Source organism: Sus scrofa, chromosome 4 (assembly GCF_054392235.1).
Source record: "Sus scrofa isolate SSC_HxYL_T2T_F1_AM1 chromosome 4, Sscrofa_HxYL_maternal_Yorkshire_Landrace_v2.0, whole genome shotgun sequence".
NCBI lineage: Eukaryota > Metazoa > Chordata > Mammalia > Artiodactyla > Suidae > Sus > Sus scrofa.
This window is the reverse complement of record NC_139386.1, coordinates 82014842-82027300: the sequence shown is the minus strand read 5'-3', so window position 1 is coordinate 82027300 and position 12459 is coordinate 82014842. Positions and strand designations below refer to the sequence as shown.

At 45.6% G+C, this 12459-nt stretch overlaps 1 protein-coding gene across 1 annotated transcript; it reads right to left on the bottom strand.

The window, feature by feature from the left end:
* Positions 1 to 2593: 2593 nt before the first annotated feature.
* ALKAL1 (ALK and LTK ligand 1) lies at positions 2594 to 12093 on the bottom strand. Its single transcript, XM_021089376.2, has 5 exons — positions 11622 to 12093; positions 9334 to 9387; positions 7606 to 7686; positions 6386 to 6463; positions 2594 to 3383 (listed from the first exon to the last, which is right to left on the bottom strand). Exons 1-4 carry the CDS (start codon positions 11785 to 11787, stop codon positions 6399 to 6401), a joined length of 366 nt encoding a protein of 121 aa, XP_020945035.1. The 5' UTR covers positions 11788 to 12093; the 3' UTR covers positions 2594 to 3383; positions 6386 to 6398.
* Between the last annotated feature and the right edge of the window lie 366 nt (positions 12094 to 12459).

Genomic DNA, 12459 nt, shown 5'->3' with positions numbered 1-12459 from the left:
ACCCAGGTGCCCATCCATCCGAAAGGTAAAGCTTGAACCCATAAGTTACCCTCGTATCTTTCCATAGGGGGTCTCTTTGGGCTTAATCCAAGACCGGTTGTTTCTGTTATTTGGAAATGAGGTAATTTTGAATGCATACACAAATATATTTGAAAAAATGAAAGAAACTAAACATTTAAGGGTTCAAAATATTTTGCTGCAAAAATTAGAAATTGTTTTCTGGGTTTTGTTTTGTTTTTTTCCTGTTTGGGCATGAAAGTCCACTAGGGGGCAGAAGAGTTTTCAGCTGAATTTTTCTCCAACCATGAAAAGCAAATCACACCTAAGTTTATGCTTCATTGTACATGGACAGCAAGTTCCATTTTGGTGAAACAGAGTATTCATCACTGCATTTTTTAGAAGAGACATGAATTGAAATAGAGTCTGAGGCTGTGTAATCAGAGTCCCCATCTGTGTGTGCTCCTGTGTGCCTGACAGTGGACGAAGCGAGGGCTTTGAGACGCTGAGTCAAGCAAGGCTTATTATTCCACCTACAGAATGGAAACCCAGAGGGCTAGAGAGGCTTCTCGGGGTTACCTGCTGCCAAAGCAGAACACAGACCCAACCTCCTTGTGAGCCAGGCTTCCTAAACTACTGCTCCGGGTGGCTTTCTTATCATTTCTTGCAAATATTTAGGTACTTATCTTTTCCCTGAAAAATACCTGCTGTGTTGGCACCTAAAATCCATAACAGCAAAGGAGAGAGAAAACTGACAGATGATGAAATACAATCAACAAGCAAGTGGGGAATATTCCATCCAAACCAGCCAACTTTGCATCTGTCTAAATTAGTACTTTGTAAACGATGATGACAGCAGCGTGCGGTACTAGGGACAAACCTCATAAATTTAGTGGGGAGCAAATGAAGGCAGAGACAACACAGGATGTTCTATAAAAGTCTGTGAATGTGGAGTTCAAAAAGAGGAGTTCCCTGGCGGCTCCGCAGATCTGGCATTGTCACGGCTGAGGGGCTGGGTTGATATCCAGCCTGGGAACTTCCACATGCTGTGGGTGCAGCCAAAGAATTCAATCAAACTAAAATTTTTTTAAAAATTTAAAATCGATAAAGTTCAGAGAGAACAAAGCTAATCCGCAGTGTTAGAAGTCAGGAGAGAGGCTGGTTTGAGGTTGGTCTGGGGGCAGATAATTCAGGAACTCAAAAGTAAGCCCACTACTGTTATGTCCAGGGTTGTTCCTACCTCTCTGGCGCCTCCCAGTGGGTGGAAACGGCTGTGTTAGCAGTGGACCCGGAAAGGCGAGCCTGGCACCGCACCACCCACTTCCCACCACCCCTCCCCAGAAGGTCACAGCAGGGCAGAAGGTCACAGCAATGTCTGAGGGACAGCAGGGAAAGGACAGGCGGGAATCTGCCCTCTGCCCAGTCTGGGTCTTAACAAAACGTGATGCTCCGTGTGCTGAAGGTGCTTCCGGGCACTTGACCACCAGCCAGTCTGTGTCTCTGTGAGGAGAGGTCCCACTCCACCCACACAGACCAGAAGGTGCAGGCACAGAGACTGGCAACTTCCCAGGGTCACGCAGCCACTAACAACCCACGTATTCAAAAGTTATCCCCAAAAATGCACATGGCAAATGGGTTCACTTTTCGATTTATTCAAATGCTTCCTATGAGCTTCAATTTTTCCTCTTCTGCTGCAGAATCCATCCCTCCCCACCTCCTCAGAAGCCGGAGCTACTCGGTTGTGCTTCTCTCACTGATGCTTAACCAGCATCCTCCGCTTGGGAAAAGCACCTTATGAAACCAGCGATTTCTGAAGAACGCGCTAACCACGCTGCCTGGAGACTGCTGCTCTGACTGACGGATCCTGGACTTGCAACAGCCCCATCCAGCTAACCTTGCTCGCGTCAGACTGGGCCCCACAATCTGAACTGGCTCCTGCCAATCTATCCATTAATTTGTCCTGAAATCAGTGGTTTTTGTAAACTGACAGACTCTCTGGTTTGTCTCCAGTTTGAAGTCAAGGGGGGATTCTGTCAGTGGCCAAGGACCTTGGTTCAGTCCCGAGTGTTTCCTCCAAGCGCAGGGCTTCTCCCTCTGCTTGTGCACACAGGTAGAGTTAGAACACCACTTAGATGCCATTAGTATTTTATGCTGTATTAACCTGGCATCCTTAGATGCCTTTATTTCAAGAAACTGAACATGTGGCACGGCCAGCATTGTCTGAGAAATTTAATTGTTAATAAAATAATATTACACTCATTAAATAAATAAATACAAATAAACACCCCAAACATCTCATATTGTACAAAGATCTCCCTGGACCTCTTCTGCCCTCACCTCTGACAGGTGCCTGAGCCTCTCCCGAAGCTGGCTGACCTGGGCTGACCCCTCACCCCATCCATCCCGAGGTCACCACCCTACACCCTCACCCCCAAATCACCGAGGCACCACCCACCTCGCTGGCCGAAATAAAGCAAACTTTCCTTTCCACCAAACTTGCTCTCTACTGGCTTTAGAGAAGCGAGCGGCAGGTCCTCACTTTCAGTAACATAACCTCTGCTACAAACGTCTTTAATTCAAAGAAAAAAAACACAGATTTTTCCTATTTCAGTTTTACTAAAATGTTCATTTCAAATGAAGGCAAATAAAAGCAACAAATTCTGAAAAGGTCTTAAATATTATTAAATTAGAATTACAACAGGGGGCTCCGTACCTGATTATTCAACAAACATGTTATGAAAAATTGTATATAAAATATCATTTCTCTTCAGCACTCTCAGACATAATTTATACAATTAAATATACAGTTCACACATATATAGTGTTTACCATATAAGAAAATAATATATATAATAAAAGTAAAGCAGAATAGAAAAATGTTTACTATTCCATTTGCAATATGTGAATTAAACATTGTTTTAAGAAATTTACATAAGAAAAGCCAAAGACAATCCCATTTTCTGCTAGGACACAGCTCACCAGTCATTTCTGAGAAATCTCTTATTTCACTCATCTTAATGCAACATAAACTTAGAAGTTTCAGGGAGTTCCCGTCGTGGCTCAGCAGTTAGCAAACCCGACTAGCATCCATGAGAACGCAGGTTCAATCCCTGGCCTCACTCAGTGGGTTAAGGATCCAGAGTTGCCGTGTAGGTTGCAGCCACGGCTTGGATCCCACATTGCTGTGGCTCTGGTGTAGGCAGGGCAGCTACAGCTCTGATTGGACCCCCAGCCTGGGAACCTCCATATGCTGCTGGTACAGTCCTAAAAAGACAAAAAGACCAAAAAAAAAAAAAAAAAATTAGGAGGTTCGTCTCTTTTTACAGTTGGTATGATTCCAGGTCCTTTTTTCCCCTTCAAATTAGATTTACATTCTTAAGAAATGCCTGTAGGAGGAGAGAAGAAAAAATGCCATTTATGATGCGGCTTTTAACATACTCAAAAATATGCATAGCTTTAGTATAGTTATAATTTATTTTGTTTTGTTTCAAGAATCTGTGGAGTCTTACTAGTCTAAGTCTGAGAATGTAGATTAATGTGTGTGGAGGGGGAGAGGGGCTCATCAGAACTAAAGGTTTAAAGTTTAAATGATGGCTTCCCCATTACAGTTTTAAGGTATCTGCTTAGGAGTTCCTGTTGCAGCTCAGGAGTAATGAATGCTACTAGTATCCAGAGGACATGGGTTCAATCCCTGGATTTCTTCAGTGGGTTAAGGATCTAGCATTGCCCTGAGCTGTGGTGTAGGTCGCCGTTGCGGCTCGGATTCCACGTTGCTGTGGCTGTGGTATAGGCTGGCAGCTGTGGCCCCAATTGTACTCCTAGCCTGGGAACCTCCATATGCCACAGGTGCGGCCCTAAAAAGACAAAAAAAAAAAAAGAAGAAGAAGAAGATATCTGCATAAACCAAAAAATGAATTTGACTTCACCTAAATAATTCAAAATATTCCTAATATGTATTAATCTGTAATATTCAATTCTGTGTTAAGTAACTGAGATCCTATGAGCGATGAGACTGCAGAAGACCTCAAGAAATGTCCAGACTCTGCAGGTTTGCAGGGACCTGTTCATCAGCTCTGTCCTCCATGAATCTTGTCTCAGGAGAATATAACTTGCATACAATATTTTAAATCATATGGGAACTCCCGTCACGGTGCAGCAGAAACAAATCTGACTAGTATCCATGAGGATGCAGGTTCCAACCTTGGCCTCGCTCGGTGGGTTAAGGATCTGGCATTGCTGTGAGCTGTGGTGTAGGTCACAGATGTGACTCGGATCTGGCGTGGCTGTGGCTGTGGTGTAGGCCGGTGGCTACAGCTCCGATTTGACCCCTAGCCTGGGAACCTCCATGTGTTGCAGGTGTGGCCTTATAAAGCAATTAATAAATAAATAAATACATAAAAATTATATGCAGTACCAAGAAATTAATAAATAAATAAATACATAAAAATTACATGCAGTACCAATTATATGAGAACTTTTCCAGTTATTATGCTATTTTTTAAAACTTATGTAAGTTTACTCATTCTCATAAAATAAATTAAAATAAATGAGATAAACATGACTTGATTTAGGTCATTTCAAGAGCCCACTGAATTTTCTTCATTTATTCATGTTTTTCCTTATTCAAAAGGTTCTCAACAGGTTGAGAGTAACTGATTTGAGAATCTTGCCCCTGAACACAAAAATGATCAAGTTCAGTGATGATTAAAATGATCTAGTTCATGGTCTTAATCTAAAAAAGAGGAAATTTTTTAGTTTCACAGCTTTAAATATATAGAATTATTATAGAGTGACAATTATTATTACTAATTTATAATTGCTTTTTAAATAAGAATAGCAACAACACATATTGCTCAGAACTGCCTCAGTAACTATGACAACACACCTGTCAGGTAGGTTTAGTAAATTCCCACGCAGTTGTATAGGATAGATTAGGTTACACTGGCCAGAATAAGATATTCATAGATGCTTCCAGACTCCAGGTTCTCTAAGACTTTGATTTCCACCCTCAAAAGCGGAGGGTTTTTTTTTTGGGGGGGGGGTTATTTGTTTGTTTGTGGGATTTTTTTTTTTTTTTTTTGGTTTTTAGGGCCACACCTGCAGCATATGGAGGTTCTCAGGCTAGGGGTCCAATTGGAGCTATAGCTGCTGGCCTACGCCACAAAAGCTGAGGTTTTATTTGTCTGTTTTTCTTTTGCAGCTGCACCCACGGCATATGGAAGTTCCCTGGGGCCAGGGATTGAATCTGAGCTGCCAGCTGCAACCTCCACCACAGGTGTGGCAATGCCAGGCCCTTCACCCATGTGCCACAGTGGGAACTCCAAAAGTTAAGTTTCTTTAAAAAGACTTGTTTCTGTCACTGAAACGCTGTCACAACCCCCCCAAAAAAATGCTAACTTCGTACTATGCTGGAAAGAATTACTAATATAAAAATTGTTGCATTATGAATCAACTATAATAAAAAAGATTGTTGCAAAGAAATGAATACCTTGCACTCTTTTGCACAGACCCTACTTTTGTAGGTCATGCAAAGACCTTATTGCCCTAGGGATTGATCCTAGGGTAATTTAACCAGAATGAAAATTCTCACCAATCATTTCACTCTGGCAAATTGTATACTAGGGCAGACAACAGTTACATGTTCATCATATGTTTGATGGTTTGCTTTCTCTTCTGTTCTTCCAGTATTTTCTCTCTTCTCATTACCGATATTGCATGAACCAACATTTTAGAACCCTATTTTTATTATATGTACTTTTATTATAACTTTTAGGCCAGTTTTTAAAAAGTAAACCTTTAAACAGTAGGAGTTCCCATCGTGGTGCAGCAGAAACGAATCTGACTAAGAACCATGAGGTTGTGGGTTCAGTCCTTGGCCTCGCTCAGTGGGTTAAGGATCCGGCGTTGCCGTGAGCTGTGGTGTAGGTCACAGATGTGGCTTGGATCTGGCATGGCTGTGGCTGTGGCCAGCAGCTACAGCTCCGATTCAACCCCTAGCCTGGGAACCTCTATATGCCATGGGTGTGGCCCTAAAAAGCAAAAAAAAATAAAATAAATAGTTTTATTCACCTAACGTGTGTCTGCGTATGCTTCTGCACAATGATGAAATCATATCAAATGTTGAAATATTTTTTAAAAATCACTCAGGACTGGCCAGGCTGCCAAAAAGCTGTTTATCCTAATGCAGTCGCTATCAAGGACATTTTTTATTAATTCAGTAAACCAGTGTGGGCACTTAAACCAAGCTTTAACACAAAGCAGAAAATCCATAGATGAAGTTCATAAGGTGTAGCTAAAATCAGCTTCCTGGCTTTTTAAAAATTTTGTTCCAAACGTTGTAAGAAAGTCAGGCTCTTAAACAGAATAAGAACAATTAATAAATACATACTCATGTAGATTTTCTAGGTCTGTGAGCACAGAGGACTCGCTGCTAATCTTTTTAGCAGTCTAGCACATCTTTTGTAATCTAGAAAAAAATATTTAAATGAAAAAATATATATAGTTACTACAAATGGGGAGGAAATCACGCTAATCACTGTCACTCATTCGTCATAATGATAGCTATAATTTAATAAGCACTAGATTAATATTTAATAGCTATAATTTAATAAGCATTAGATTAATATTTAATAATCTAATAAAGCAAACGCTTAACCGGGATTTTCTCATTAATTCTCCTGATGACGCAAGTAGATACATGCTATTGTTATCTTCATATTAGAGATAAAATAGCATCGAAATGTTAAGAATCTCTTGGCCAGTAAGCAGTTTCATTCCAAAGCCCCAAGTGTCGCCTCCATGCTGTCCTGGAGCTAAATCATTCTGCCTAGATTCCAACAGAATCCATTTTCCCTGGTCAACTAACTCCAGTAGCTTTGGAAAAACTCGCAACTCTGATTCAACATCCCGAGTCACATTAAACAAGCCTCAAGATGACCTGTTTAGCTAAAAAGATACAAAATGTTTTGAGTTCATTTTCTTTAAAAAGAAAGTTTAGATTTAGAAAGGAATTTTCAAACAGCCAACTGAGTTACCAAACTAAATCATGATTTGGGCAGAGTTTAAAGGACTGCATTTAAATATTATGTTGTGGAATTGCTACTCAGTTCAGTAACTTAAGTATCCAAAAGAATTCATCAGACAACCTTTAAAATACCCCCAACCATTATCCAGCAAAGTCTATCACTCATCATATCAATGATGTGATATGAAACTATTTTTTAAAATTTACAAGGAAATTTTGACTTATACGTCATGGTCATCTTTTTTTTTTTTTTTTTTCATTTATATAAGCGAGTGTCTTATTTATGCCAAGGAATTTGAAAAACGATAAAAGGTTTAAATCCTGACAAACATTTTGGTCCTTAAGGAAATCTGGCTATTTTCAGATTTGTCTGAAACAGTCCCAACGGGAAGGTGGTTTCATTCCTTCCGGTGCCAACATCACACACACACACACACACACCTTAAAGTACCATCAGGATCATAAACAGCTTACGGTGTTTAGTCTGTTACTTCCACTCGCAGACAGCGGCAATTTAGAATTACACGCATTTCCTGCTCGATAAAGATTGTTTGAAAAGAGCAGAAAGGACCCGAGCTACTTACAGGCTGGCGTGGAGCAGTCCCTGGTGTTGTGGTAGAGCCTGTGGAAATGTTTGCGACATTCAGCTGAAAACGTGACCGGCCCTGTCGGACAGGAAAAGAGCGCTTACGATGCACATAGGTGTATTTCCAAGCGAATCTGCTGGCGCTTTATGGATGGAGACCATGCAGCTGGGCACACCTTTCCACGCCCTTAAAGGACCTTGCCTGCAGGCACTTCTCTGCCCCGAGACTCTGGGGCGGGCAGCGAGGTGTGATCTGTGAAAAATCCTCAATACTCAGACCACGCGCTCAACATCTCACGTAAGGGAACCTTCCATGTGGGGAGAACGCTTCAGAATAATTAAGAGGGAAAAGCTCCAGACAGAGGGGGACATCTACAGAGGGTGACTCGCGTGGACGTGAGCAAGAGAAATATAAATATCCTTGTTTTCCACTTTGGTCTTCAGGTTTTTAGTTCATAGCAATGAACGTTCATAGGCAGAGACACTTCGTTTCGACTTGGAGCAGTTTGTGTCTGATCAGCGTCCACTGTAAAGGGGACGGGGCCTCGAGAAGTCAATTATCTTTCCCACGAGCCCAGGCCAGTCTCCCTCAGCATTCGCCCTATACCTGGAGTCTGCTCTGCGCCAAAGTGGCAGAGGCAGGAGAGCTCAAAGGGTTCTGGAAGCTTCGGGAGATTCCTCACGCTTCACACAGGCTTTACCCTCTCATTCCACCATCATTTCAAGGTGGCCCTGGGCTTTGGGCACGTGGGAAACCACATCCTCCTCCTTCCACTAAGGTGGAAAACAGTGAAAGGTGGGGGTACTGGGAATGGCACAGAGGTGGTTGTGCGCCCCAAAATAATGCCTGATTGGCCAGAAGGTGGCCGTGGGATGACTGCAGTGACTCACAAGGTTGAAGGACCTGGAGTGTCAAGGACAGACAAGGGGGTCTGGAAGTCTGCTCTGCCCCATTCCAGACCCTTCCCTCATACTCCTGGCTGGGAGCACAGCCAAATCCCTTAGCACACACTGGGGGCTGAAGACCGTCTCAACACAGCCACTCTGCCCAGGGCCACACACACCCTCGCCTAAACTGCCTACTGGTGGGAGTTCCTGTTGTGGTTTCAGTGGTAATGAAAGTGACTATTATCCACGGGGACACAGGTTCAATCCCTGCATTGCTCAGTGGGTTAAGGATCTGGCGTTGCCGTGAGCTGGGGTGTAGGTTGCAGACGTGGCTCAGATTCAGTGTTGCTGCGGCTGTGGTATAAGCTGGCAGCAGTGCCTCTGATTAGACCCTTAGCCTAAGAACCTCTATATGCCACGGGTATGGCCTTTAAAAAAAAGGGAATAAAATAAATAAAATGAACTGCCTGCTGGTGCAGCCGCACTGACCACTCTGCGCAGACCACACCATGTTCACAGAGGGTTCCTTCTGGCCAGGATGCCTCTCTCACCTGAGAAAGCCTTGGAACCCAACTTACACACTGTGTCCTCAGCCTCTCCTGGTGGTTCTTGGCAAAACTGACCGCTTCCTTTGTATTCCTGAAACTCTGCCTATGCTGCTATTACTCACCAAGACCTGGCTTACATCATGGTTAATACAAGGTAACGGTATCTGTTTAGCCCCCTGCCTGGCCTGTGAGCCCCTTGCAGACATGTAGCTTCATATCTCCAATCCCTAATAGATTACTTTCCAGCAACCTTTGTATTTAATTGAATCACTGATAACGTTTATGCTTACCTGTGAAATGCTTTATGAATTTGTCTTTTAAGTTCAAATCTCTGGGGAATATTTCTGAAAAGAAACAAAAAAAAAACCTTAGAATTTCTCGAATGTACATCCTTCATTAAAAACATCCTTACAAAACACTAATTCCAAAGGATAGCTGCACCCCAATGTTCATCACAGCATTATTTCCAAAACAACCTAAGCGTTCATTGTTCATTGATGGATAAATGGATGTGGTATGTATACACAAGGAAATAGGACTCAGCCATGAAAATAAATAAATAAATAAATAATAAAATCTTGCCACTTGGGACAAGGATGGACCTAGAGGGAATTCTGTTAAGTTAAATAAATCAGACAAAGATAAACACGATATGATTTCACTTATATGTGGAATCTAAAAATAAGACAAACCAAACAAAACTAAGCTCACAGACACAGAGAACAGAATGGTGGTTGCCAGAGGGGTGGGGGGCTGGGAGCAGGTGAAATGGTGAAGGTCACGAGGTACCAACTTTCACTTTTTTTGGGGGGGTCTTTTTTTTTTTGCCATTGCTTGGGCCGCTCCCACGGCATATGGAGGTTCCCAGGCTAGGCGTCAAATCGGAGCTGTAGCCTCCAGCCTGTGCCAGAGCCACGGCAACACAGGATCCAAGCCGTGTCTGCAACCTACACCAAGGCTCACAGCAATGCTGGATCCTTAACCCACTGAGTGAGGCCAGGGATCAAACCCGCAACCTCATGGTTCCTAGTCGGATTCGTTAACCACTGAGCCACGACGGGAACTCCAACTTCCACTTATAAAATAAGTAAGTCCTGGGCATGCGATGGAGAGCTGGGGCTAGAGCTAGTAACACTGTAGAGCATGTCTGAAAGTTGCCAAGAGAGTCGATTCTAAAACTATGGTGACAGAGGACAACCAGACTTCCTGTGGTGACCTTTTTGCAATGTCTACAAACATCTTATCATTATTCTGTACACCTGAAACCTATGCAGTGTTCTCTTAAAAGTTGTAATGTCCTTACAAGCCGACTCTAATGATGAGCACTGAACACATGACCTGGTAGCTGTTTATGCTGCTGATCCCTAGTCTCTCTGACCCAGCCCCTGGGCTCCAGACCGCCAGCAGAGGTACCTGGTCCCTTCTTGCCACTGCAGGACCCTGTAGGTAGCTGAAAGGAGCATGGGCAGAACTGAGCACTTGACTCCCCCAACCCCAGATCCATTCCTCCCCCACAACCCCGGTCTCAACAGCTGGCACCACTCTTTACTTCGACCAAATATCCACAAGGTGTGCTTGACCTCCTCTTTCTCCCCCCACTACGTAGTTTTGGATATTCCACCTCAAAATCCACCCGAGACCCACACACTCGTGTTGTCTCGTTACACAAGACTGAGCCACCAGGCTGGTGTGACTGTTCCTGGGCAGCAGCATCCCGCCTGTCTCCTTCCTTTAACCTGCTCACCCGGCTGCAGCCAGAACAAAGGGACTGAAACGTCCTATAGGTTATGGTAAACTCCCACTTAAAAGAAAATGAACAGTTCAAATACATACACCTCAGGCTATAACAGCCGCATTACTAAGCTACTAAGAATATTCATCTGTAATTGTTTGTAATAACCTCCCCCAAATGGCCTTCACATTTGCACCTTAAGCCTCAAGCCAGCAAGGTTTTAAATTAAAAAAAAAAAAAAAAGAAGAAAAAAAAAAAAGGAAGGAAGGAAGGAAAAAAGAAAAGCAGCAACACAGATCAGATTCTCTGAAGAAAGTAAATGTGTCTTAGGACGCCCCCCCCCCCCGCCCTCCATGGTGGCCACTACCTTTTCTGGTTCCTCTTCCACCCCCTGCCCCTGCCCCGCTCCTCCCGCAGCTAAGTGGCCTGGAACCTGAGCGCCCAGAACTGATTAGGAAGCCGAGGGCAGCGCGTGGGCTAAGCACCCCCGCAGTATCCCATCCATCCTCTGCTCCAGCTCCTGGGGCGGGGGCGGGAAGCGCACCAAGGAGCGTCCAGCACTTGACGCCAGAGATCCGACTTAATCCCGCAAACCCCGGGGGACCCGGAGAGTGCCGCCAGGTGCCAACCTGTCCGCGGCGCTTCGACCGCTGGGGCTGAAACCCAGGTCCTGTGGCTCTGTGCCAGCCCACTTACAGGGCCTCCCCCACCGGGAAGGGGTGCGTCAAGCGACCGCCAGTCGTCCGCGGTGCATGAGTCAGGCTGCCCCGAGCAAGGTCCCGTCGGCGCTGCACGAGTCCTCCCGAGCCAGGCGCGGGCAAAGGGCGGGGACACGGGGCTGCTTACCTGCGCTCCTGGAGGCGGCGGGGAGGGACGGCCAGGGCTTCGGCTCCTCGCCCACAACACGCGCGTCCCTGCGGCCCCCGGGCCTACCCTGGGTCCCGTGCGGGGACAGAACCAGCGCCAGCACGAGCAGCGCGGGCAGCGGGGCGCCTGACCTCGCGGGTCGCATGGGCGCGCGGGAGCGGCCGTAGATCTGGCGGGTCCCGGGCGGAGGTAAGCGTCCGCGGCTCGAGGCGGAGGGCGGGCGACACCTGCGCGCCTCGGGGAGGGTCCAGGACACGGGCGGGGACGCGGGGCTGCCTGGGGACGTGAAGGAGTCCTGGCTCGCGGATGCTCTCAGGACCCTCGACGGCGCCGATCCTCGGCTCTGCGGCTGTTCGGGCACCCCCTAGCCCACGGGGGTCGAGAGAACCCGCAACTTCCCGGTCGCGACAGAGGCGAGTAGAGTGTGAGCGGCGCCGGGCTGCAGAGACGCGGCTCGGGAGCGGGAAGGTGTGGGTCCCCAGAGCCCGAGCCCCGCCCCTAACCCCGCCCCCTCCCGGATTGGGGTTGGGGGACCAGTGGCTCCGCCCCGCCCCGCCAGACCCCAGCCCCGCCTCCCATGAGCTCCCCACGCCATCCCACCCCACCCCCCATCTAGCCCTGAGTAGAGACCAAGACCGCAGTCCACAGGGGTTTCTTCCTTAAAGAACTGCTTTCCAGCGTTTTCGTCGATGCCCAAAATAGAAAATGAGATTAAGGCTACTTGTTAAAATAAAGTGCGCATCTCTCAACTTGTAAATTATTGGGATTTCAGTCATTTTATTAGCCCTCTGTACTGCTTTGTATTAAATGCATTAAG

Excerpts from the sequence above, each read along its gene's own strand:
- ALKAL1 (XM_021089376.2), bottom strand. The coding sequence starts at position 11,787 with ATGCGACCCGCGAGGTCAGGCGCCCCGCTGCCCGCGCTGCTCGTGCTG. Across the intron at positions 7,687-9,333 it reads ATTCATAAAGCATTTCACAG|GGCCGGTCACGTTTTCAGCT; the intron begins GTAAGCATAAAC and ends CCTGTCCGACAG. Across the intron at positions 6,464-7,605 it reads GGACTGCTCCACGCCAGCCT|ATTACAAAAGATGTGCTAGA; the intron begins GTAAGTAGCTCG and ends ATTTTTTTCTAG.